The sequence below is a fragment of the Prionailurus bengalensis genome, chromosome D1 (genome assembly GCF_016509475.1).
Source record: "Prionailurus bengalensis isolate Pbe53 chromosome D1, Fcat_Pben_1.1_paternal_pri, whole genome shotgun sequence".
Taxonomy (NCBI): domain Eukaryota; kingdom Metazoa; phylum Chordata; class Mammalia; order Carnivora; family Felidae; genus Prionailurus; species Prionailurus bengalensis.
The window spans coordinates 23,442,526-23,468,209 of record NC_057346.1 but is presented as its reverse complement, the minus strand read 5'-3'; the positions used below and the strand labels follow the sequence as shown (position 1 = coordinate 23,468,209).

Here is a 25,684-nt window from a genome sequence, read left to right as displayed (position 1 = left end):
CTGTGTGCCACACACTTAACATGGATTATCCCAGTTAATCTTCACCATGAGATAGTGGTGACGAAGCACAAAGAAGTTAAAGTAACTTACCCAAGACAACAGAGCTAGGAAGTAACAGAGTTGGCATTTGAGCCCAGGCGCTTTGACTGGAGAACCCAGATTCCCCAACATCTTGCTTCCCCTGAGGGCAGCAAGAGAGAGTAATGATACTGTGGAAGGAGCTAGAACTTGCTCAGAATCTATGCTTCTGGGCCTGTGTTTTCCAAAGATGCTGCCAGTCCTTGCGAGAGCGTCTCAGCTCGTTGCCTAATTAGGCAAATACAAACAAACCCATCACTGATGTTTTCAGCAGCTCGTGAGAGCGAAATCCTGCTGCTGATAGCCTGCAAGACAACAAAAACACAAGCTCCAGCCAAGATGCCTGCAGGAGACCAGGGACTAATCAAGGACAGCGGGATCCAGAGGCTGGGCCGGAAGGGTTGGGGGCGGTGAGCCAGCTACATTGAGGGCAGCAGCGGGGAGAGGGCTGGACTGGAACCCATTCCCAGCCCCTCCTCCTGGCCCTGGGGAGAGCCAGCTTAACTTACCTGGGCTTCTTCCCAAAGCCCAGCAGAGGGCAGGAAGGGCGGGCAGGAGGGGAGGTGATGCTCTTGGGGGTAGAGCTGATTGCCCTGTGAGCATCTCTGGCCAGGCCAGAACAGCTGTGCAGGGCGGGCCGTTTGGTTGCACGATGGGGACGATGGAGCCATGAAGACATGAGATGAAGGGCTCAGCCACACAGGAAGCCCCCAGAATACTTACTGGGAAGGATCACCACTATCTCCCTGCCGAGGAATGAGTGCCTGTGACCCCTGTACAGATCACCTTTGGGGAGCCCTGCCCTGTCTCTGCAAGACCCTTAGCTTATGATGGGAGGGGTTAGAGCTCCAATATTCCATCTAGAATAGAAATCTCCTCTGCAGTGCTCCTAACAGGTGATCACCAGCATCTGCTTGGATATAGCCACTGATGGGGACCTCATCACCACCTGTGGCAGCCCAGATCCTTGTGGGACATTTCAAATTGTATTAAGAATATTCCAAAGTATTTCCCCATGTGGTGCTAATGCAATCCCTGGGAGCTACTTGAACACATCTAATCCACACTTAGAGACTGAAATACTGGAGAGCTGTTGCATAGCCCAGTCTCTCTGTTTCCGTCTCTCTCTCTCTCTGTCTCTCTCTCTCTCAACTTGCTTAAGCCCTCATCTTCTCTTTAAAAAGCCAGATGTGGTGAACCCCCTCCTCCTGTGGCACATTTCTGAGAATTCACACTGTTCTGGTGAAGGTCTTTCAGAAAGAGGAGTGGTTTGGGCTGCTGGAGGGTGGGTGGAAGGAAGAGAGCAGGAGGAAGTATCTGTAAGAGGCTGGCGGGGGGAAGGCAGAGCTCAGGTATGGGCACGATGGAAAAGAGACCCTTCTGGGAGAGACTATGGAGGTCTAGGGCCCAAGGCCTGGGCCAGAGGACCTGCCAGCCACGACTTGTGTAGGCATTTGCATTCACCCTACACAGCAGCAGGAAAGCTGATTAATGTTCTCATTCTCAAATTTTTATTTATCCATTATGCATCGCCAGTAGTGTAGGGGACCCCAAATTCCTAAGTGTCCTGAGTACCTCGTAAGTGCTTAATCAGGTCCTGGGGTCTGGGGTAGGTAGGAGGAGTGACCAGAAAAGTACCCTTTATGGTTCAAAAGGGCCCGAGGATCCCAGGCATTGGTAGGAGGGGCTGGGATTTCTACTTGCTGTCCATCCTGAACAAAACATTCCCCCCAAAGTCATTCTTGATTCTGTTCCAGAGATTTTTGGTTTCTTCTCTCTCTCTTTCTTACTCTGTCTGCTCTCTGTGGCTCTCAGCCTGGGTCTCTCTGTCTCTCTGTGTGTCTCCTTATCAAAATGCATGTCTGCTTGGTAAACCGCAGGGCTGAGCACACCACTTTGCAGGGTATTGTCCCCGCTGTGTCTGCCCACACTTGGTATTTCCATCTCTGCTCTCTCCTTCCTCTCTGATAATAGTTCCTCCAACATTCCTGAACCTACACACACACACACACACACACGCACACACACACACACTGTCCAAAAGCCAGGGAAAACTCTCGTTTTTTCTCCTTACACCAAGACCGGCCCCTCCTCAGATGTCCCACCCCCTCCCCTATTTGTCGTGAATGCCTCCTCCACCCCGGCCCCGCCCCCCTTGACCTGCCTGCTGTCTCCACAGGTTACCCACAGTACCTGGTGGTAGGGAACCACCTGTCAGGGGAACATCACCTGAAGATCCTGCGGGCGGAGCTGCAAGATGATGCCGTGTATGAGTGCCAGGCCATCCAGGCCGCCATACGGTCTCGCCCCGCACGCCTCACCGTCCTGGGTAAGAACTGTTGACTCTCGGGGGCAAAGATGCTACGGGAAGCACACGGGCTCAGCTCCAGAAGGGCATCCCCACGGGACAAGCCCCAAGGTGTTATCCCATGCGGCTCCGTCCACTGCCGCCCCATGGTGGCAGTAACCCCCCTTCTCCCCCAAGAAAGGGAAAGTGAAAGTTCCTGCTCTGGAAATCAGGCCAACGCTAACTGACCTGTGACCCTGTCCAACCCCAGTGTGTTTGACTCCAGCTGAAGGGGCTCCTGAATGCTTATTTGTTCAATCAGGAAGCGCATTCTGCATGCACGATGGGTGTCAGACCCTGTGTTAGGCGATGGAGATACAGAGAAGACCTACGACACAGCCTCCACATCCTCGAGCCTGAGTCCCGTTCTTTCTGGGTTGACTTCCCAGTAGGTGCTAACGAAGCATGATTTCAGCATGGCCTCCGCCACACCTGTTCCTTCCCCACCCTTCGCTGCTCCCTGTGAACCCCAGCTCCTTTCCTAAATCATCCCTGGGAGAATTCATTTCAGGCCCTTATCCCACATCAGACCTCCACTCCTTGGTCTTTCTTCATCTTGATTTCCCAGGATCCCAGTACCCCCTGGGACTGGGCACTGCCTGAGAGGTCCCCACTCCTTCACTCAGGCAGACCTGCCTGAACACAAGTGAGCGAGCTCACCTGCCTCTTAAACTGCCTCATTCCGATTTCAAGTGCAGCCCCCCGTCAGCTCCCTCCTCCGGCCAGATGTTACTGAGGACCAAGTCCCCTGGGAACGGAGCTGTGCACATAAGGCATAATAGCAAACATATGCATACGTTTTACAGCACCTCTCAAAGCACTTCCCCTTATGTTATCACCTCAGCTGTTCTGCGCAAGGCTATGGCACAGGGATTGTTGCCCCAGGTGAGAAACTGAGGCTCAGAGAAGCCAAGGGCCCTGCCCGGGGTCTCCCAGCTAGGGTCCCCACACCACCGCACTGCCTCCTCGGTGAGTCTCCTCCAGGCCAGGTGTGGGACAGGGCACACACAGCGAAACAGGGGAGCCTGGGCTCCACCCTGCCCTCCTCTTAGCTGCTGCTGTCGAGGTTTGACAACAGGGTCGGCAGCTGGGGTTCTGCCTCCTCACCTGATAGATAAGGCGCATGGCTGTTCAGGGATGAAATATTTAACAGCGTGTCAGGTTATCTTCAGATCTACACGACAGCACACAGGGCAGATTATCCCAAGCACAGCAACAAGTCCCGGAGGACCACTTACCGGGCTTGGCTTCTTGAGACAGGAGGCAGAGCTCAGGGCCAACCTCAGAAACCTCCCTCCACCTCTGAGTCTCTTCTTGGCCTGGGATGAAGGAAAGAAAACATACACCAGGTCTGGCAGGGTAAATAAGCTGGGATAGCTTGGTCCCGAATGGGGTCCTGAATGGGTCCAGAAAAGTAACCGGGCATTGTAAAGGAGAGGCAGACATCTTCTTCATTCGCGAGATGGGGCTAAAAACAGAACGGGTCTACAGTTTGGTGTGGAGGCTGAGGGATTTAGCGCCTAAGTGATTTTCTGGTTTTTTTGGGTACTGAACAATGCCGGAACAGATTTGTTAGCGCAGTTATAAGATCATCCTCTCCAAGGGTTACTCAGCTCCCCATCCTTAGAAGGATCCGCCTTTTGCTGCCTTGTACCCCTTCTAGAAGGTACCAAAGGATGCTAAATCAAGAAGATTCTAAGCACTGCCCACCGCTGACTTCACGTGTATTCAGGACCTACGCTAAATAGAGACGGACCTCGTCCTCAAGTTCTTGTCCTGGCCTCAGAGCTTTGCCCGCTCACACTCCACCATTCACAGCCTCCCTCCTGTCTGCTATCTCGAGTCCAAATTATTCCCTGTGTTTTACAGATGAGGAAATTGAGACTCAGAGAGCAAAGCCACTCACGGCTTCATTACCACCCAAAATAGACTCCAGATTTTCCAACTCCAAACCAGTGCTGTCTGCGTGCCCAAGTGCCAACAGAATTTCCTTTGTCTGGTTGCTTAAGAGCCGGGTTCCTGACAGCGGGGCCTTGGAATCTGATCTGAACATCAGTTTTGTCTTAGGTCACTCCTAAAAGGTACTCATTCCCCCGTCTCGCTCTGGTTGGCAGTGCCTTCTGGGCACAGAGCTGGCTTGTGCGGGGGAAAATGTTTACAAGTCTGGAAGGCAGTGGAAGACGAAGAAGGAGGAGTTTCCAGGTGACCCCAGACGACGAGCCTGGTGGATTCTGGAGAGCCGGAAAGGGACCTTTCCTTCAGACTCTACTGACACCACTCCTAACAAACTAACCTGAGGCAAGAAAGAGCTGCCCCAGGCTCCGCCTCCAGCCCTTCCTGACCACCCTGGGTCCCCACCCCTGAGCTGGTCCTTCAGGTCCGCACCCCTAAACCGGCTCTGTAGGTCCCTACCCCTCTAATGGCCCAGCAGGTCTGTGCCTGAGGCACCCAGCCTGGCTGAGTTTCTTTTTTTTTTTTTTTTAATTTTTTTTTTAACGTTTATTTATTTTTGAGACAGAGAGAGACAGAGCATGAACGGGGGAGGGTCAGAGAGAGAGGGAGACACAGAATCTGAAGCAGGCTCCAGGCTCTGAGCTGTCAGCACAGAGCCCGACGCGGGGCTCAAACTCACAGACTGCGAGATCATGACCTGAGCCGAAGTGGGCCGCTTAACTGACTGAGCCACCCAGGCGCCCCTGGCTGAGTTTCTCTATAATATACAGCCCCACCTGCTGCCCTGAAGAGAAGCCCTTCTTGCAGAAGCTGACCCAGCCTTCTGGAAGGGGAGCTCTGGTCTGCTCCCGGTGGTGAATAGACAGAGCAGCTACAGCGGGAAGGGGTGTTTTCTACCCTGGCCAGCCAGCTTCCCAACCAAGACCCCATCTGCTTTGCTGTGACATCTCAGCCCGGGAAAATGTCCCAGCCAGTTCCCCGGTGGGGGGCTGCCTTCCCTGTGTTCCGGGAATGAGAGAGCTTCCTAATTTAGTCTGTATTTGCCTGAGATAGATTTTTAATTAAATAAAGTAAGAGCCTGATTAGAACCTGCGGAAGATGTGAGAACAGAATCAGATGGTATTCCAGCAAAATTGCAAAGCAAACACTTTGGCTGGAACAGAGGGAGACCCCTGGGGGTCTTCCATCAAAGCACCAAGTGAGGAGGGCAAATACGAGAGATTATATAGCCAACAGATGTGCATTGTTAAAATATGCATCTGCCGGCAGCCTGCTTGGAGAAGCCAGAGGGCCAGCTCACAGAGCCTGCTCCGGGAAGGGCGTGGGGACCCAGCCCCGGCAGCCAAGCCTAGAGTCACAGACACATTAATTAGCCTTGTGTTTCCAGCTCTCAGATGTAATCAGGCAAGGAGCAACTTCGAGCTGAGCGTTTGCTACCCTGGGAGGCAGAGGGAGGGAGCTAGGGGACCAGGAGGGGAGGAGAGGGAAGGGGCAGAGCTTGTGAGGCTGAACAAGGCAAAGACTCCGGGGCAGGTCGAGGTTAATGGCCAGGCTGCACTCCCTCTGTGGCACAGAGGACCATGCCTTGACTCTGGAGACAGGCATCTTTCCATACGCAAAACATCTCAGGACTCACGGTATCACAGAGCAGCGGACTTGGAGACAGCAATCGTGGTCTTGCCACTAAGCAGGTGTGTGATCTTGCCCTGTTGCCCAGCCTGTCTGGGTCTCAGTTTCCTCATCTGTAACATGAAAGTGGTGATAAATAAGACGGCCTCTAAGAACCGTCCAGCCCCCAGGGTGCCTGGGGGGCTCAGTCAGCTGAGCGTCCGACCTCGGCTCAGATCACAATCTTGTGGTTCGTGAGTTCAAGCCCCATGTCAGGCTCGCTGCCGTCAGCGCTGAGCCCGCTTTGGATCCTCTGTCCTCCTTTCTCTGCCCCTACCCCTGCCCCACTTGCACTCTTTCTCTCTCTCTCTCAAAAAAAATAAGCATTAAAAATAATAATAAAAAAATAAAGAACTGTCCAGCTCCCAAAAAGCCCACAATAAGGAGTCAACCTTGCTGCACCAACTAGTTTAGGAAAGTGGTCCGTCCCCACCGCTGGAACCAGAATTCAGATGGTGAGTGCAGCACCGTGGACAGCATCCCACTTTGAGTCCGGAGAGGGGACCTCTCAAAGTCCTGCCCAGCCCTGGGGTTCTGGACTTGACTGCACACCTTAACCCCACAGTCCTCCCTCTGTAGCCAGCTTCCTGCATACCCAGCCATGTCTACAGGGACCCCACTTAGGTGGACATCACAGGACCCCCCCTTGCACATGTGCAAAGCTGCGGTGTAGGAGGAAGAGCCATGGGCCGGAAGCAGAATTCCTGCACGCGGCTCACCGTGTGTGTGTGTGTGTGTGTGTGTGACCTTGGTGAGGCCCTCAGCGCTCCCACTGGGCCTCTGGTTCAACTCTCTATGACCAGCTCTGAGTATAGGGTAGGCCCTCAGTAATACTGGGCAGTTTTTAAAATAAATGAATGAGCGAGTGAGGGAATGAATGCGGTTTCTCATTCTTATCTGTAAAATGAAGATAAGAAAAACACCAATCTCCCAGAATCGTTGTGAGCACCAGACTAACACATACACCCCAACGCTAAAGAGCCATATGCTTGGAAGTTACGTGCACGTGCACGCAAGTATGCGTACGTGCAGGCTGCTCCTGCAGGAGGCCCCCCCCCCCCCGGTTCACAAATATCTAAACTGTTCCATGGCCAGAGCTGTAAGGATGACACTACATTTGGTCTTTCTAACTGCCTGAAAATTTGAGAAGCGAGGACCCAGGGCAGGGAGGAAATGAAAGCCAAGGTTTTGATCAACAAGTATTTACTGAGCAGCTATTATGTGCCAAGAAGTAATCTAGACACGAAAGATTCATCGGTCAATGAAAAAAAAAGGCCAGCCTTGCCCTGGTGGAGCTTGTGTTCTAGCAGAGAGAGACAGAGTCAGTAAACAACAAACACAGTAATTACGTAGGTATGTAGGATGTCAGATGGTAACGAATGCTTCGAAACAGAGAAACAGCAGGGTGAAGGGGGCTGGAAATAGGAGGGGGAGGATGGTGGATGGCAAATTAATTATTAAAAAGGGTGTTTTCCTAGTCTTCCTCCCCATTTCCCTCATCTTCCTGGCCCGTTCTAATATTAACTGTGCTGTCTCGTGGCTCCCATTAGAAACAAAGCTTTCTAAATCAACATGAATTATTTAATGATGGAGACTAAGTCAGTCCAAATAAAGAGGGCGTCTTTAAAACGATCTCAAGCTCCAGACACTGAGGGGGCAAACAGAGAAGGCCCAAATGGGTCCCTGAGTTTGCAGAACCGTGAACTCTCCTACACCTCTCCACCAGGGGAGCTGCAGGGCAGAGGTCTCCTAAATCTTGGGTATTGGCAGCACAGCCCCCCCCCCCCCCGCCGCCCCAATTTCCAATCCCCTAATCTCCTGGGTGGGTGGGTCCAGAGAAAGACCGTGAATAACTCAGGTCATACAACAAGGGAAGGCAGAGCTGAAACACAGCCCGAGAGCACTGGCTTCTCAAACTGTTCTTCCAAAAACATGGCAAGAAACCCGGCCACAGTCACCCTGTCAGTAGGGGACAGTCTGTCCCCTACAGCCCTTCTTTAGGAGGTGAGAAAGCACCTCCACAGAACAAAGCCCAAGCCCCCTGCATAATGCATGGCGGGGAGGGGGGCGCCTCTGAGGCCTGCCCTCTGCTTTCCCCTAGCCCCTGCTCCAGCACCCCCTTTTTGCCAGGGATAGCTGCCAGCTTGCAGCTCCCTCCACTGCCCACACTTCTGTGCCTTCCCTCCTGTGTGCTTCCGCCTGGACTGTCCTTCCCACCTTTCTTCTCTTGGCCAACTCTTGCTCCCCAGTCAGGATTCATCCTAGACATCACCTCCTCCAGGAAGCCTTCCCTGAACCCCACAGGGCCTGGCTGTCCCACTTGGTGCTCTCTTAGCCTTCCGGATTCATCCTAGACATCACCTCCTCCAGGAAGCCTTCCCTGAACCCCCAGGGCCTGGCTGTCCCACTCAGTGCTCTCTTAGCCTTCCGTCCACAGCTCAGTCACAACACTCGACACATTATATTGAAAGTAACTATTTCCATGTCTCCCTCCCCCGGTTTCCATGTCTGGGTCTCTCGGCACTTTGCATCTGTCCCGCCTAGTAGAGCCTGCAGGCTTGTCCTATGCAGGTGCTCAGTAACGGCCATCACGTAACTGTAGCAACGGGGTTTGGGCCAAGCTAGAGGGAGTTTGCACTGAACCTCATCCTGGAGAACAGTACCTGGCAGATACTAAGCCCTACACACAAGTAACAGTTGCGTCCTATCTTGCCGCGCTGTGTTATGCTGTGTTTAGGGGGCAACACAGCTTCGCGGTAAGAGCCCCGACTCTGAACTCCAGATTGCCTACACTGGAAACCTAGCTCTGTCACTTTACCAGTGCTGTGACCTTGGACGAATCACCTAACCGCTCTGTGCCTCAGTTTCCTCATGTGTAAAATAGACGAATAATCACATACAATCATATTGAAGAAGGAATAATGCCTTCTTACGGTTATACAGAAGATTCGATGGGATAATTTCTCAAAACCGTGCCTGGGAAGCAGCAGGAAGCCATATAAGTACTGGCTTTTTTATCGTACCTGTTGTGGCTGTTATTACTATTATTCTTGCAATGCTGAGCAACACCAGCAAGCGACCCTTCCTTCCTGGGGGACCAGGCTCTGTGTCCTAGAGAAGCTTTGCCATCCAGCGCGCAAGGCAGCAAGATGCGATTCCTGCAGGCCCCTCCCGGCTCGCACGCCTGGGAAGACAAGCAGAATTGATTTCCTTATCTCCTTATTAAGCGTGTTTTGCCTGGGCCCCGGCCTGGTCTTAGGTGCCGTATCTCATTTGTGCTGCGTGCCTGCTTCCTGCCACATTCATTACCCTGCAATCACCCCCCAAATGGGGGCAGCAAACAAGCCAGGGATGGGAGAGAGGAGCAAAGAAAGCATCCTTATCTCCTGAAGTTCCAGACGGGAGCTGGTGTCGGAGCTATTAATGCACCTCACCCCCACCCCTCCAGCGCACCACCCCGGCCGCCAGCTCCTTCCCACTCTCTTCCTGCTCCTCCACCCTTCTGGGGGGCCCAGGCCACCCCCAGCATTTCCCTGGGCCAGAAGCAGATTCCCCTCCACACTGCCCGCCCCTCTTGGCCCTCCTGATTTAACTCCGCGCTAACCTGCGTAGGCAGGTCACAAGGTGAGTGAGGTCCCTGAGTTACCTCAAACTGACTAAGAGTCTCTGTCTCCTACATTATCTTATCAGCTCCTTGAGGGTAGAGAGCCCTATACCCCCCTGAGTAACTGCCCGTAACAGTTGTTGGTGGCAAGTGGAGGCTGGGGACGCAGTGATGGAGGGCCTCTCTGGAGATCCCTGTAGCCACCAGGCCAGGGTGCATTGACTTCAGAGCTGGGTCACTCTGGGCCCTCCTTCCTGCTGCTCCTCCCCCTCCCCAGCAGTCTCCCTGGTTCTCTAATCTGCCATGGAAGGAATGGAGCCCCTGCCTGCCTCCCACGTCCCTGCTCTTCATTTCAACCCCAGTGTCAGAACGGCCAGCAAGCTCCAGAGGGCTTGGGGGGCCCATCAGGGATGGAGGCAAACTCAGTGCTTTCCCTCTCGGCCCGCATGTAGCAGTCAGATGGCAAAACAGGAAGTGAAGAGACCAGATGCAAGGGACGCCCTGCCTTACCTACCCAGACTCAGCCAGTGAGAAGAGAGCTAACCCACCTTGTGAAGCGGCCCAACACCGCCTCCGGCTGGAGGCGGCATCCCAAATGGCGAACCCAGGGCCGGCCCCTCTCCTCCTCGTTCCAGCATCTCGTGCATTCAACACCATCACAAGGGCGGGCAGGGAGGTGCCGTAGGGGCCCAACAGGCCTGCTGCACACACAAGGTGCTCAGCCTCCTGCTCCTGGCCCCCAACAGCACGCCATTCGTCATTCTGCTGACCCCCCAGTGACCCCATCACTAAGTGGCTCCCCAGGTAGCCCCGCACCCCTGAAGGGTGATCATACCCAGGGCACCGGCATTTCTGCGGGTCTGAGCCAGGACAAGGGCCCTCACCTGGAGGTCGGAAGGCATGGGAGGCCCGGGTCTTAGTCACGAGACCTGGGATAATGATGCTTTGGACACGCACACTCTCTTTCTCTGATAAAATCAGGAGCCGAAAGGAGGGAATGCAAATCCACGCCACAGTTTGACTGTGATCCGCCTTCATTGATCCTGGTTTGGGGGTCGGACCTGGGGGACATTGTTCCCATTGTTCCCTGGCTCTCAGGAGCAAAGATAATATGTTCTTCCATTGCCTTAACCAAGTGTGACCCTGGGAGAGGCTGAGCAGGCTCCAGTCTTCAGCAAAGGGGAGCGTGAGCTCAGAGCAAGTTAGAACCTTGATCCTCTGAAGTCCGCCATTTCCCATTCTGCATGGAACCAGCAGCTTGGGGCTGCCTGTGAAATGAGAGCCACTTTCCTGTGACTTTGAGGACGTAGCTGCCTTGAGGGGGCTCTCAGCCACTCTGCCATCACGGAGCTACTTTCTGTGGCTTGGGCATGGCTTCCAGCATCCCTGCATGCTTGGGAAAAAACAGGCAAGAGCCCACTTCTGTCCAGGAGCCTTACCAGAGTCCTCCGTCAGGAAGCCCAGCTGGCCGTGTACAAGGCTCCCTGTTCATGCATCAATCTTATTACACACACACAGACCCCTTACCTCAAGGACAAATGCACTGGTGTGTGCGCGTGCACAAACACGCACACACACACACACAAAATTCAAAGCATGGCCGGCTCATGATGGAAAGACAAGGAGACACTGTCGCCGTTGGGAATCTGTCACTGTTGGGACATGGATAGATCTTGGTAGCTCAACAGAAGTATTGACCCTCCCTCCCTGTCGGGCCCAGAAATGAATGGAGTAGGTGGAGCATGATATCCCCAGCAGGAATTCCCACTTCTCTATTGATCCCCCCTAATGAAAAATGGAGTGAAGGGGGAAGAGAGTCGCAGCCAACTGAGAGGGAGGGCCAGGACAAGCCAGTCCCACCCAGGAATGGATTGCCTCTCTCCGGACTCTGGCCTCCCGGGCACCGTGGATATCACACCCAGGTCCGTGGCCAAGGCCAGCCCCGGGAAAGCCCAAAACCGGCTGAGCTTGGCAGGGAGACCTCCAAGGGTAAAAATAGCTCACCGCTTCTCTGCTCCGACCTCAGCCCAGGCCTGAGACGAGGGTTTCATGGCAAATTATGGATTTAAAACTAGCAATGAATCTCCATTACAGCATGAAATGAGAAAGGAAAATGCCACTAAATGGAAGCCTTCCCCCGGCAGCCAGTGGGGCCAGGGAGGGGTCTAGTTTTAGGAGGGGGTTAGAGCTGCAGTCACACGCCCACAGCAGACTCACAGGAGTGGTCCCAGAAAGAGGGCCCTGGGAGAGTGGGCAGGGGCCGGAGCCCAGGGGAGATCCCTGCTGTCCCAGATCAGCATAGGGTGCCACAGTAGCAGGGGATGCCTGGCTGCAGGCACGTTCCTGCAAAGGAAACAGGCACAGCTGTCTTAGCAGTGGGAACAGCCAGAGCTTTGTTATTTTGGTGCTGTGTTGGGATGACACCTACAGGGTAGGTCCAGCCAGAGAGGGGCATTTCAGGAACCTTGGGTCATCCACCCGGGTGCCTGTATTTATCCTTTCACCGTCTCCCATCATGTCTGCCAGCAGGCCCCACATCTCTTTTTGTAGTTGAGAAAGCTGGGGCACAAAGAGACCCGTTAACTTTCCCAAGGTCATACAAGAAAAAATAAAAAGAGCTAGAATCTGGACGCAGGTCTTTCAGGCTCTAAAATTCTTGCTCTTTCTGCTAAGTCCTGCCTCTCCCCTTTTCTAAATTCTGCTCAGACTTTCTGCTGACTCCTCCCCTTAGGATCCTAGACCACCATGATATAGGTCTCTTTCTGGCCCCAAGGAATTCCAGGAGCCCTGTCTGAGCCCCAACACTGTCCCAGGACCCCCACAGTCAGAGAGGGGCCTGCACAATGAGCTGAAGACTTCCTGCCAGCCCCCATTCCCCCGATGCGTCTTGGGAGCCAGGGCCTCTAGACCCACAGCATCTATTTTCTTCCCATTAAGTCTCATTATCAGAGGACTGCCCACTGCCCCTTTCCCCATCACTCTGGGCCTCTACATTATTCTGTCCCTGCGGAGGAGATTTACCCAAGTGGGAGCTTCCTAAGGCACCCAGAAGCCCACACAGGTGCCTCCATTTCACAAAAATAAGTAGCTGAGACCTACAGCCCAAGAAGGCTGGCTTCCAAGAGAGTGTCACATTTCACAAGTCGATCAAGGTGTTTGTAAATGTTTATAGAAAGGAGGAACTTTCCATATGTAAATATGTCAGGAACTGTGTTAGCAGCTGGAAAATCACCTGGTGCCTGCCGGGAACACCAGTGCAGCCGCAGTGGTGGATGGTGGCCACACAGCCATCCCGCTGGAAGAGCCGGTCCTGCTCTGCCTCCCACCCTCTGCTCACTTCTCTCTATCTATGCACAGAGATGGACACACACACATTCCCTAGGATGGTGGGAAGACCTCATTTTGCAGGTGGGTCAACTGAGGTCGAAAAGGAAAGGAAATATGCCCGAGGCTGCGCAATGCATGGAAAGGAAAGCGAGTTACCTCTGACTCTACAAGACAGAGAAAGTTGGGCTCTGAAGCAGGGTCACCTGGGACGACCCTGCCTCTCCTCCAGCCCCGGCCCCAAATACCAAGTTGGGTATCAGTTGTACTGAGACCAAACCTAACCTTGATTAGAGAATCAGAGCTGGAAGGAATCCACCAATCAAGGGTTCTTTTGTTCCATTTTCCAACATGTATCTATGCACCTTCCATGTGCCAGGTACTGTTCTAGGCACTGGGAATATACATCAGTGTATAGAGCTGATAGGCTATAAACAGAGTCAAATCTCCTGGCTTCATGGAGCATGTATTCTAGTGGAGGGAGTTAGACAATAAGCAATAAACATTTTTTAAAATGTTATCGTCTCTTAGAAGGTGGTAAGTGCTATCAAATAAAGTAGAACAGAGTCTATGGAGTTGAGTTTCGTAGGGAAAGGATAGGTAGAACAATCAGGGTAGACCTCCCAGAAGAGGTGAGGTTTTTTTCATCTTTCCCTTTATTTTTTAACAGCTGTATTGAGGTATGATTTACACACCATTAAATTCAACCATTGTAAGTTTATAGCTCAATGATTTTTAGGGTTGAGAGACCATTGCCACAGTCTTCTGTTAGGCCATTCCCATCACCCTGAAAAGCTTCCTTGTCAGTCTCTCTTCCACCCTCAGTCCCAGGAACCACTGATCCTCCTTCTGTGTCTATGGATTTGCCTTTTCTGGACATTTCATCTAAATGGAATCGAACAATATGCGTCCTTGCCATCTGGCTCCTTTCACTCAGCGTAGTATTTTTGAGTTTGCCTATGGGGTAGCATGTATCCATAGTTCATTTCTTGTTATTGCTGAATAGGATTGTTTGGACAGACCACATATTGTTTATCCATTCACCCCTTGATGGACATTTGGGCTGTTCCAGTTTAATGCTGCTATGAACATCCACATACAAGGCTGTGTGGGTATATGTTTTCCTTTTTCATGGGTACATTCCTAGGAGTGAAGCAAGTAGCTCATGCGGAAAGCTTACGCTTAACTTTTTAAGAAAGTGCCAAACTCTTTCCCAAAATGGTGGTGTCATTTTATTCTGTTCTCACTGACAGTTTGTGAGAGTTCCAGTTCCTCTACATCCTCCCCAACACTCATTGTTGTTTGGCTTTTCTATTATGGTTATTCTAGCACGTTTAAAGTGGTATCCCATTATGGTTTTGATTGCATTCTTCTAATGATTAATGATGTTGAGCATCTTTTGATGTGATAATTATCAATGTTTATGTTCTTTGGTGAAATGTCTATTCATACTTTTTGCCCATTTTTAAATTGGGCCATTTGCCTTATTATTATTGTGTTAGAAGAATTCTTTATACTTTCTGGGTACAAGTCTTTTATCAGATATATGATTTGCACATATTTTCTTCCAGTTTGTGGCTTCTCTCTTCATTTTCTTAAGCGTGCCTTTTAAAGTACAAAAACTTCTCATTTTAATCAAGTCTAATTTTGTAGAGTTTTTTTGTTCTGCTATGAATTGTGCTTTTGATATTATATCTAAGAACTTTGTCTCACCCAAGATCACAAAGATTGACTCCTATATTTTCTTCTACAAGTTCTATAAGTTTTAGCTCTTACATTTAGTGTATGGCTGGCTCATTTTAAGTTAATTTCTGTGTAATTTGTGAGGTCAGGACCTAAATTCATCATGTTTGCATACAGCTATCCAGTTGACCCCATATCACTTGATGAAAAAGCCTATCCTTTACTGAATTGCCTTCACGTCTTTGTCAAACATCAACTGACCAAAAATGTCAGGGCTTCTTTCCAGACTCTCAATTCTGATGCATTGATCTATAAGTCTCTTCTTTATGCCAGTACTACGCTGGCCTAATTACTATGACTTTATAGCAAGTTTTGAAGTCAGGAATGGTAACTCCTCCAATTCTTTTTCAAAGTGGTTTTAACTAGTTTGGCTCCTTTGCATTTCCATATAAATTCTAGGATCAACTTAGCGATTTCTGCAAATATGGTTGCTGAAGTTTGATAGAAACTGTGTTGAAGCTATAGACCAATTCGAGGACTGCCATCTTAACAATACTGAGTCCTCTAATCCATGATCATGGGATGTCACTCCATTTATTTAGATCTCTAATTTTTCCCAGCAATATTTGTAGTTGTCAGTGCATGCCCTGTACTTTTGTTTTATTCCTGAGTATCCTATTCTTTGTGATGCTACCATGAATAAAATGGCTTTCTTAATTTCTTTTTCACATTGTTCATTGCTAATATACAAAAGCACAAGCAATATTTGTATATGGATCTTGGATCCTGTAACCTTGCTGAAACCACATTTTTTATATTTTAATAGTTTTTTGTGAATTCCTTAAGATTTTCTCTCTATATATTTTCTATATATATTATTTTGTTTAAGAGTAAAGACAGTTTTACTTCTTTTCCAATCTGATGCCTTTTTTCCCTTGTTGAAATCACTAGAACTTCCAGAACAAAGTTGAATACAAGTGGTGAGAGCAGACATCCTGGCTTTATTTCCAGTCTCTTTCACCATAAAGTATGCTAGCCGTAAGTTTCACATAGATACCCTATATCCAGTTGAGGAAGTTTCCATCTGTTCCTGGTTTGTTGGGAGCTTTTACCATGAATGATACTGGGTTTTATGAAATACTCTTACTACATCTATTGCAACGATCATGTGGGTTTTGTTCTTTATTCTGTTATTGTGGCATATTACATTTATTGATTTTCAAATATCAAACCAAGCATGCATTCCTGGGATAAATTTTATTTAGTCATGGTGTATAATCTTTTTTATATGTTTCTGCATTTGGTTTGCTAATTTTTGGTTGGGGGCTTTTCCTCTATACTCATGACGGACCATAGTCTATAGTTCTCTTTTCTTGTGATATCTTTGTCTGGCTTTAGTGTCAGGGCAATACTGGTCTTATAGAATGAATTGGAAAGTGTTTCTTCCTCTACATTCTGGAGTGTTTTACGAAGGGTTGGTATCATATCTTCTTTAAACATTTGATAGAATTTATCATTTCTTTAATTGACATAGCTGTATTCAGCTTTTCCACGTAGAAGGTGGCGTTCGAACAAAGACTTGAAGAGGTGAAGAAGTTAGCTGTGAATCTTGGAGTAGGATCGTATGCTAAGTGAAACAACAATCATTGAAGTGTTCTTAATCGAGGAGTGGATGATCCAAGTCCCGTTTCGAAAGGATCACCATGGCTGCCGAATTGCGTACAAACTATGAAAGGACAGAGTAAGGAGACCCTTTAAGAGGTTCCTGTACTGATATAGGTGAAAGGTGTGCGTACTCAGACCAGGATGGTGGCAGTGGAGGTAGGAGACAACAGGTGTGAGAGAAATAGAGGAGTCAAGCACAGAGCCAATTGTAAAGTTGGATGCAAAATTCTGAATGTAGAGGTGCATTTCTGGGGGAATGTTTCACATTCTCATAGGAGCTTAGTCAGTAAGCTCCCAAAAACTTAATAACTAATATAGACCAACTTCTTTAGTTTCCTAAAAATAAAAGCCCCGCATTGGGCTCTGTGCTGACAGCTCAGATCTTGGAGCCTGTTTTGGGTTCTGTGTCTCCCCCTTTTTTTGCCCCTCCCCTGCTCATGCTCTATCAATAGTAAATAAACGTTTAAAAAAAAAAAAAAGCTTGGACTATCCCAGGAGCTTCCCCAATGCCTTGAGGGCTTGCATGAGGGTATGTGTGATTGGACCCCTCCCCCCCAAGTGTAATGAGACCCACTCACCCCTGTCTAGGAGCACCTAGGGGAGAGGGCAGGTATCCTGGGATAGCCTGACCTCTACTTCCGGCTTCTAGTGTCCACCTGCCTTCCAGACCAGGGTGGCCCTCCCAGGGCTCACATCTGCCTTCACAGTAATCTGCCCTCCTCTCCAAACATTGCCCTTGGTCCATCTGGGGTCACCAGGCTCTGAAGCCTCCGCAGGCAGATCTGGGAGAAAGCCTTTTTGCCATCCACAGCTCCCTTTCCACACAGAATGACAGAAAAACAGCAGCTTATCTGTTTAAGAGAATGAGAGTCCTTGGCTTTTATCTGTGCGGGAATCTTATCTAAACAGGTTCAGGTAGCAAGAGTGAGAGAGAAAAATAATTAAGGGAAAGGCAGGTAAAACGTTGACATTATTATTACTTAAGTGCCAGAAAGCTTTTAGTTCTTGTTTTTATACCAGTGACACCCAGTGAGGGGAAATCAGCTTGGCCCATTATCTGAGCCACACACACCCGTTCACCCCACCTCCCCGCCACCTATAAATCTTATCCAATGGCTTCCATTGGCAAGACAGAAAAATAATTAAAGCGAAGGTGGGTGAAATGTTGATGTTATTACTGTAATGCAACAGCCTGTTTAGTTTCTACACCAATGAAATGCAACCGAGGGAAATCAGTTTTCAAGATTACCTTTCCAAGATGCAAATCAGAGAGGCGAAACAGGGCTTAGAGGAGGCAGGAGCCAAAACAGGAAACATTTCCAAGTCTGTGGCAGTCTCTCAGGGGCTTTTAAGCCCACAATTTACCTTTCGACTGCATCCTATTTTCTCTCAAATCCTTTATTTCCCACTTATTTATTGACTAGAGACACAGCACCAAAAGGGAGAAAACGAGAGAGAAAGAGTGATTCTCCAACCGCTGGTCTTAAAAATCCATCGCAGGAAATGGTTCTCCAGAGGCAGGATTCCAGCACTCACTGTGAACCAGTTCCTAATTGAATCACTTTACTCCAAGGTGTGTCCACCTGGAGGGATGGCTTCTTCTGAGACTGCTCCTGGACAGAGGAGCTGTCCCATCTTGTCCTGGCCAGATGAGGGCGTGGGGCACTCCCAGGACAGGCCTCTGGGCCCTACACATGCAACCAGGCTGGGACTCTGCCTTCCCTGTAGACATGCTGCTCCCAGAATAGCTTTAGAGTTTTTTTAAATCATTGCCAACATTTAAGATTCTGAAGGGTCTTGCGTTAAAAATTCAGATTTCTGGGGGCGCATGGGTGGCTCAGTGGGTTAAGAGTGTGACCTCCGCTCAGATCATGATCTTGCCATTCATGGGTTCGAGCTCCGAGTTGGGTCCTGTGCTGACAGCTCCGAACCTGGGGCCTGCCCCTCCCCAAGTCATGAGTGTGTGCTCGCTCGCTCTCTCTCTCTCAAAAATAAACATTAAAAAAAATTTTTTAATAAAAATTCAGATTTCTGGCTTCTCTTGCAAAGATCTGGCAAATCAGGACCATTTGCCTGCTTGGCATCAAGGGTGTGGTGGACGCCCCCTTCAGTGCGTGGTGGCCCGCTGGTCCCCACTCATTGTCGCTGTCTTCAGCCACTTGGTGCATTCACACTACACTGAAATCCTCTGTCCCTGATCTCACCAACGCCCTGTGTGGACCGGCCTTCCTGGAACGCACAGCATGCACCTGGCCTGGTGATAGAAACAGAAGCAGGACGAGGAGGGAAGGGGTACAGAAGGCCAGCAGCTCCCAGCCGCACTAGCGAAGTCACTGAGGGGGGGCTCGAAGGAGGGTTTGAGGTGAGGTTTGAGGCATAAGTGGAATTTAGACAAATTAATCAATTTGTCACAGATGAGTGGACAGCGTGTTCCTTCCCCACTAACAGCTGCTCTATTGTAAGGAGCCCAGAACTTGTGACTGAGCTCTCTTCCTGCCAGTCACTGCCTAGTATGAAAATGCTCCGGACAGAGCCTGCCCCATAAACAGGACCCATGACAAGCTGGAGTAGGAGAATCTGCCCGGCGGGCAGCGAATTAAGTAAAATTATTCTCGCCTTCCCCAACATGGTAGGGAGAGGCATTTCCCTAGTTAATCTTGTATCCTGGTTAACAGAGAGTTATCGGATCAACATCAGACCCCCATCAGCACTGAAAAATATAAGAATGCGCTGAAACTATGTCCCTTTTTCCAACTGAAACTAATTGGAGTCCCCAGAATTACTTGTGGCTAGCCTCATTTGACACAAAGTAGCCCTTGGTTCTATGCCCTTTGTGCCAGGCTGTATAATAGGGTCTCTGAGGACCCACGGTGGAGCCTCTAGAGCTGTGCTGATCCAGCAGCCACTAGCCACAAGTGGCTATTTGATTCTAATTTCGAGGGAATTAAGAGCAAATAAAACTAAAAATAGAGCTCCTCAGTCACACTAGCCTCACTTCGAGGGCTCAGTAGCCACATGTGGCTTCGAGAAAGCCGGTCTAAATGGGACTCAGGCATTCCTGGGTCCTCTCGCCAAATTCCATCTCATCATACTCCCAACAGCCCAACAGCATCCAATAGTAGGGACCGTCTCAAAGGCTTAGACCTGGAGATGTAGAGGTCGGCTTCCCAGGAGTTAGCATGAATACCATGATGCGGTCACTGAGTAGAAGCTTCCCGTTAATTCATTCACTCCTTTATTTAGCAAATCTTTATTAAATTCCTGCTGTGTGTGAAAGTGTCAGATACCAAGGGGAGAGGCAGAAATAGTAAAACATCATCTGTACCCTCGAGGCATTTATAGCCACAGGAGAGAAAAAAACATATAAAGCACTTACTGTCATATGAGGCAGAGTGAGAGAGGTGTTTGAATACATAAGCAAAATACAGAGAAAGTGTTCATTTCAACCGAGAAAATCTGGGAAGACTTCCCAAGGGAAGTGGCTCTTGAACTCTCTCTTAAAGAATCAGTGGGATTTTAGTAGAAAGAGGATGAAAAAGTGATCATAAGAACACAAGCAAAAGCACAGAGACATCGAAGAATTAGCATACTCTGAAGGAAGAGCCAGGGTTCAGAGATGACTGGAGCAGATGAGAAAGGAATGGACTGGATGAGTGGAAGTGAGTGATGGAGTGGAAGAGGAAGTGATGGGATAGATGAGTAAAAATGGAACAGGGAAGTGATGGAGTGGATAGTGGAAGTGATGGAGTAGATGAATGGAAGTGAGGGAGTAGATGAAGTGATGGAGTAGATGAGTAGAAGTGTTGGACTGGAAGAGGAAATGGTGGAGTAGAAGAGGAAGTGATAGAATAGATGAGAAGTTGAATAGATGAGGAAGTGAAGGAGTAGATGAATGGAAGTGAGGGAGTAGATGAAGAAGTGATGGAGTAGATGAGTAGAAGCGATGGAGTGGAAGAGGAAATGGTGAAGTAGAAGAGGAAGTGATAGAATAGATGAGAAGTGGAATAGATGAGGAAGTGAAGGAGTAGATGAATGGAAGTGAGGGAGTAGATGAAGAAGTGATGGAGTAGATGAGTAGAAGCGATGGAGTGGAAGAGGAAATGGTGAAGTAGAAGAGGAAGCGATAGAATAGATGAGAAGTGGAATAGATGAGGAAGTGATAGATTAGATGAGGAAGGGTAATAGCAAATGGGGCTCCATAGGAAAAGGCCTTGAGCCATGCCAAAGAGTTTGAACCTTGGGTTATAAGCAGTGGGGACCACTGTAGGTGTTTGAGAAAGTTCATCTGATCTGGTGGTGCCTGGAAGAGAGCCATGTGGTGTGTGGGGCCTGGATCTGAAGGCAGGAAAGTGCTGGTTAGTTAGATACTGGTTAACACAAGGTAGGACAACCAAGAGTTTGCTGAAGCACTTGCTAGAGACTAGAAAGGGGAAGTGCTGGGGCGGGGGTACTGGAGTGGGGTTGGAGGGTTTATTAGCCAGGGGACTCCTATGTAATGCCTTGAATCCCATTCAGTTCAACAATGATTCTAGCAGCAAATATCCCATGATGCCTAAGCAATGCACAGTTTCTCTAATAATCAGAAGTTTCCATACCTCGGGATCCCGAGCCATTTAATGATTGGTATTTGCTGAAGGCCCACTGTGGGCAGCTCTGCGGAGTACCTCAACCCCAGAGCACGGGGGGGAAAGTGCTGGTCACATGAGCCAGGGGACCCGAGTGCTGGCCCAGCTCCGCCCGCATAGACTCACCTATGAGCCATGCAATCTCTCAGAGTCGCTAGAAGGTTAGAGGATGAAAATCACGGGTGCGAGGTCGCCTGCGCCCCCACGAGCCCCTTCCCCCTGTGTCTGTGGCAGTCGGCACGCCCCGGAGACTATTAGCACCTCTCTGGGAATATTTAACTGAAAACAATTTCTAGTTGGGATCTGTTATAATTACTAATTAGATCTGATTATAATTATCTCTTGCTGCCATCCCTTACCTGACACACAGGATAGCACAAGGCCTGGCGACAATTAGCAGTGAGTCTTTCCTGATACACTGGCTGATTAGGAACACAATTGCAGGGTCGGGGGGGAAGAGCCCGGCTTATTAAAGGAGGCTGCTGTTTACTGAGGAATGTTGTGATCAAATTAGATTAAAATTAATGAGGGGGAAACTCAGAGTGTGGAAATGTGCGTTTTTTCCCTCAACTATCTCCTTTGTGTCTCAGCTGATGACATCATTTGGGGGAAGAAGCTGAACCCCCCCTTTGTGCCCCTTGGGCTTTCGGGGGTTTTGATGGCCCACCCCACCTCTTGCCCCCTGCCGCTCACCAGCCCAATCCAGCCCGGAGTGAGGCAGTGGATCTGATTAACAGACTCTGGGAAAGTCGCTTGAACTCTCTGAGCCTCAGCTTCCTCGTCTGTAAAATGGGGAAGACACTTGCCTCTGAGCCAGACACCTGCCCCAGTTACCCGCAGGGGACTGGGAAGGGCTATGCGCACAACAGGGGTTCTGGAAGCCAGAGACCTTGGCTTAGTCATCTGGGAATCTCTGGGCTCAGCCCCAGGCTTGACTCAGAGAAAGCACTGGTAACTGAAGGAGGAACCGCACTAAACCCCCATCCAGCACCAGGACAGGAGCTTCCCCGCCCCCAAGAGCAGCAGGCCCCACGTGGGGAAGAGATGCCAGCTGAGATGCGGCCACCTTTCCCTGGGCACTCACGCGGGTGCCCTCAGCATGGTTTCCTTACCGGGCAAACAAGTGGATAACTTCTCCATCCGAATGGATCACCTCGGAGAGAGGAGACCTGAGAGCCAGTTGTGCAACGTGGGGCAAGACACCTTCCTTCTCTGGCCTGGAGCATCTTTATCCATAAAGAGTGCCCTAGGCAACCCGAGCTGATTCTGACGAGCAGAGGCAAGCTTGGGACACATGCAGTGCGCCATTACGTGATCGGTCTGGTGCCTGCGGGCTCGGGCACTGGGGAGACCTGAATGATTTGTTTGAAACACCCTTGACGTGCTACGTACTGGCGAGAGACAGCAGAGATGCTGGGCACACAGGCAACGGCCCTTCTCCGTTGTTTTGGTGAAGACAGGACACGCACGCACACACACACACACACACACACGCATGCAAATGCACATGCACGAGCAGACACAACCACCAAATAGGCCCTTAGGCCCGGGCACATGCAGAGTATACTCCCCTGTATAAAGCATGCTAATTTATGCACCAGCTCTGGCAAAGTACTTGACCTGCTATCTGAAGGGACTCTCAGAGGGATCCAGGAGTACATTTTCCTCTGCCCTTACCCCTGCTTCAAGAGTAGGTCCCCCCTCCCTGCACCACTTGGTTTCTCCCCAGCAAGTCCCTCCCATCCTCCTGGGCCTCCAAGAAGCAGTTCTGGGTGAACTAGGAGGGGTTGGGGGGCGGTGGCCCCAGCTCCTGGGGCTCCAGAGAGAAGTTTCTGGGACTTAGGATCTGTGTCTGTCCCAGTGGGCCAAGCCCTGCTTCCCAAGGCCTGGATCCCTGCCCAGCACACAGGGCACCCAGTCTTCATCTCTGCCCCCCACCCAGCCTTTCTGGGGGCTTCTCTGTTCAGAGTTCTGATCTCGTGAGAAAGCAAGCCAGGGCTAGCCCTCAGTGCTTGGCAATCTACCCTGGGCTTAACCTCCTTTTCTGGGAATCTCCACCCCACCCTACCTCCCTCGAGGCCTTCTTTCCTGTTGCGTCCATCATACCCACCCTTCACTCTGCACTGGGGAATCCAAGACCTGGATTCTCATGTAGTTGAGAAGTGCGTTGGCAAGGAGCCATGGTGTGGTAGAGAAGGCACCAGACTCATAACCACATTCCTAAGCCCTAGTACTGTGTGACCTTGTCCAAATCACTTAGCCTCTCTGACCCTCCATTTCTTCTTCTACAAGAATTAAGAATCCCTGCCTTGCCAGTGTTCATGGCTATTATGAAAAGAAAGATGAATATGTATAGGAAAGCCTGTTACAAACAGCACAGTGCCTCACAATGTTCTGAGCACAGGTACCTTTGAGATTGGCTGTCCATTTCTGCAAAACTCGGTTCCGGTTGTCTATTGCCGTGTGACAAATCACCCCACACCCAAGGGCTTTAAACAACAGTGATCGTTTATTAGCTCTCACAGTCTGTGCAGGTCAAGGAGTTAAAACCAGCCCAGCAGGATGGTTCCGGCTCAGGGTGTCTCGTTGCAATCAGACGTAGGAGGGGCTAGGGTCATGTCAAAGTCTCCTTTCCTTGTGCACCTGAAGCCTGGACTGGAGTGTGGAGCTCCCCGGGCATCTCCCTCCATCTGTGCACGGTCTCTCCTCACGGTGTCTCAGCATGGTGGCTGCAGGGCAGTGAACTTCTCACATGGCCGCTTAGGGCTCCAAACCGCGTGTCTAGCGCCCACTGGGAAATGCACCAGAAGTGCTCTGTTGCCCCCTGGGGCACCCCAGCAGAGTGAGGCCTCCGCCCATCTGCCCCTTTGTTAGCCATCTGCATGTGGGAGCCCCGGTCTTCCTCTCTCCCTGACACACGGCCTCCCCTGCTGGCTCCCACCAGCCCTGGTGTCTTATGGCCAGAACCCACGTGTGGCACTTGCTGACCCCAGCCCACCCCCACCCTGTGTGGACTTGCTCTGTGTCCGGGGACGGGAAGGCGGGGCAAGGGCGACGGCTGTCTTTCCTGCCTCCACTGAGCTCTGGAGAGCCGGGGATTTAAGACCAGCAAACGGGAGGTCGGTTTGCCAGAATCCTGAATCCAAATGTGGCTTTGACTGACTCTGGCCAGGCTGGCATCTGCCTCGTGGCACTCCACATTCGCAGATTCCAGCAAACTCCTAGAGACCGAGCACTCTCAGAATATCGGGCCGTGGAGGGTCAGAGCTGGAAAGGCACTGGGGACCCACCGATGCAGAACCAGAGGCCCAGGGTGGGAAGCGTCTGACTTAAGGCCTAACTCCCTCTGGCCTCAGCTTCTCCCCACTGCGCGCCCCCTCCTCCGTCATTTTCCCCCAAGGCTTTGCTCACATGACTGTCTCTCACCTCCCTCTGCATTAGACTCCTCTCCCTCGACGCCCCCACCCTGCATGCTACAGAGGCCCTTCAGGCCCCAGCCTTCCCTGAGCTCCCCAGTCGGGTTAAGATTCCTTCTAGGTTCCCATGTACCTGCATCTCCCTGTGTCAGCACTTAACACACAGTCCTGCCTTGGGTAGGTCCCTCCCCGGACTGGTCTATATGTCCCCTGTGGTCAGGACCTGGGTATCCTTGCTGTCTGCACCCAGCGCCTAGCACAGGCCCAACAGATAGCAGCCCTCAGTAAGGTCCATGGAATAAATGCATGACCGCCAAGGTCACCTGCAAGGTCAGGCAGCTTTACCTTCAGCAGCAGCCGTCCAGTGCGTTGGGGGGCCCGAGGCCTGCTCTGATTGATGGAGGAGCGCCTGGAGGATCACCCAGGCTTGGTGCCCCTTGCTCCTCCCCTGTCCTGGCTGCATCCGCAGCAAGAGAGCAGAGCCCTCCCCTCCCACCTCCAACAAAGCAGTTCATCTTTCAGCCTCGTCTGATAAAAGGACGTAATAACTGCCCATCTAAAAGGGCTGTTGGGGTGCCTGGATGGCTCAGCCAGTTAACATCCGACTCTTGGTTTCAGCTCAGGTCATAATCCTAACAATTCGTAGGTTCAAGCCCTGCGTCAGGCTCTGCATTGGCAGCGTGGGGTCTGCTTGGGATTCTGTCTCTCTCCCTGTCTCCCTCCCCTTCTCGTTCTCTCTCTCTCTCTCTCTCAAAATAAATAAACTTTAAAAAATATATAAATAAATAAGTAAATAAATACATAAATAAATAAGTAGGCTGTTACAAAAATCAGGTGAGTGCTGTATGTCCAAGTGTTTACAGACTGTGAGGTTCTGAAGGGAAGTTAGAAGCCATCACACAGGCCCAGGGGTGGGCTGGAGGCGGCTGGTACTGTGCGTGAGAGCCAATGGTGTATTCTCTTCCCAGTAGGTGGCATTTTGGTAGCTACTGGGGGCCATCAGGGGAGTGGTCGCGCCGTAGAAATTGCCAAACACTACAGTCAGGGTTTTGTCCGGTGGGGTGCGATGTTTGGAATGCTGGTTGACTGACACACTATGGCTCCAGCCCCTCCCCGGACCTAACCTGAGCCCCACGGCAGGTGATTGCACCTTTCTGAGTGCCCGTTTCCCTAACTGTAAAATAGGAACGCGCATCCCTGGCCGTCCCCGCTCTTCAGAAGGCTGTTGGAAATGAGTGTGAGCATCCCGAGCTCTTTAGCAAAACCAGGCTGGAGAACTCCCAAGTGTGAGCCATCATTCCCTGTGATTAATGGCCTTTAT

The 25,684-nt window shown here is 50.6% G+C and overlaps 1 protein-coding gene across 4 annotated transcripts in view; it reads left to right on the top strand.

Moving 5' to 3' along the window:
- KIRREL3 (kirre like nephrin family adhesion molecule 3) overlaps positions 1–25,684 on the top strand; it is a 551,587-nt gene that overhangs the window by 458,858 nt on the left and 67,045 nt on the right. For all 4 annotated transcript variants that reach the window (XM_043579789.1, XM_043579790.1, XM_043579792.1 and 1 more), the window contains exon 4: positions 2,258–2,407. In XM_043579789.1, the coding sequence (XP_043435724.1) occupies positions 2,258–2,407 (150 nt within the window). The remainder of the gene's footprint in view (positions 1–2,257; positions 2,408–25,684) is intronic.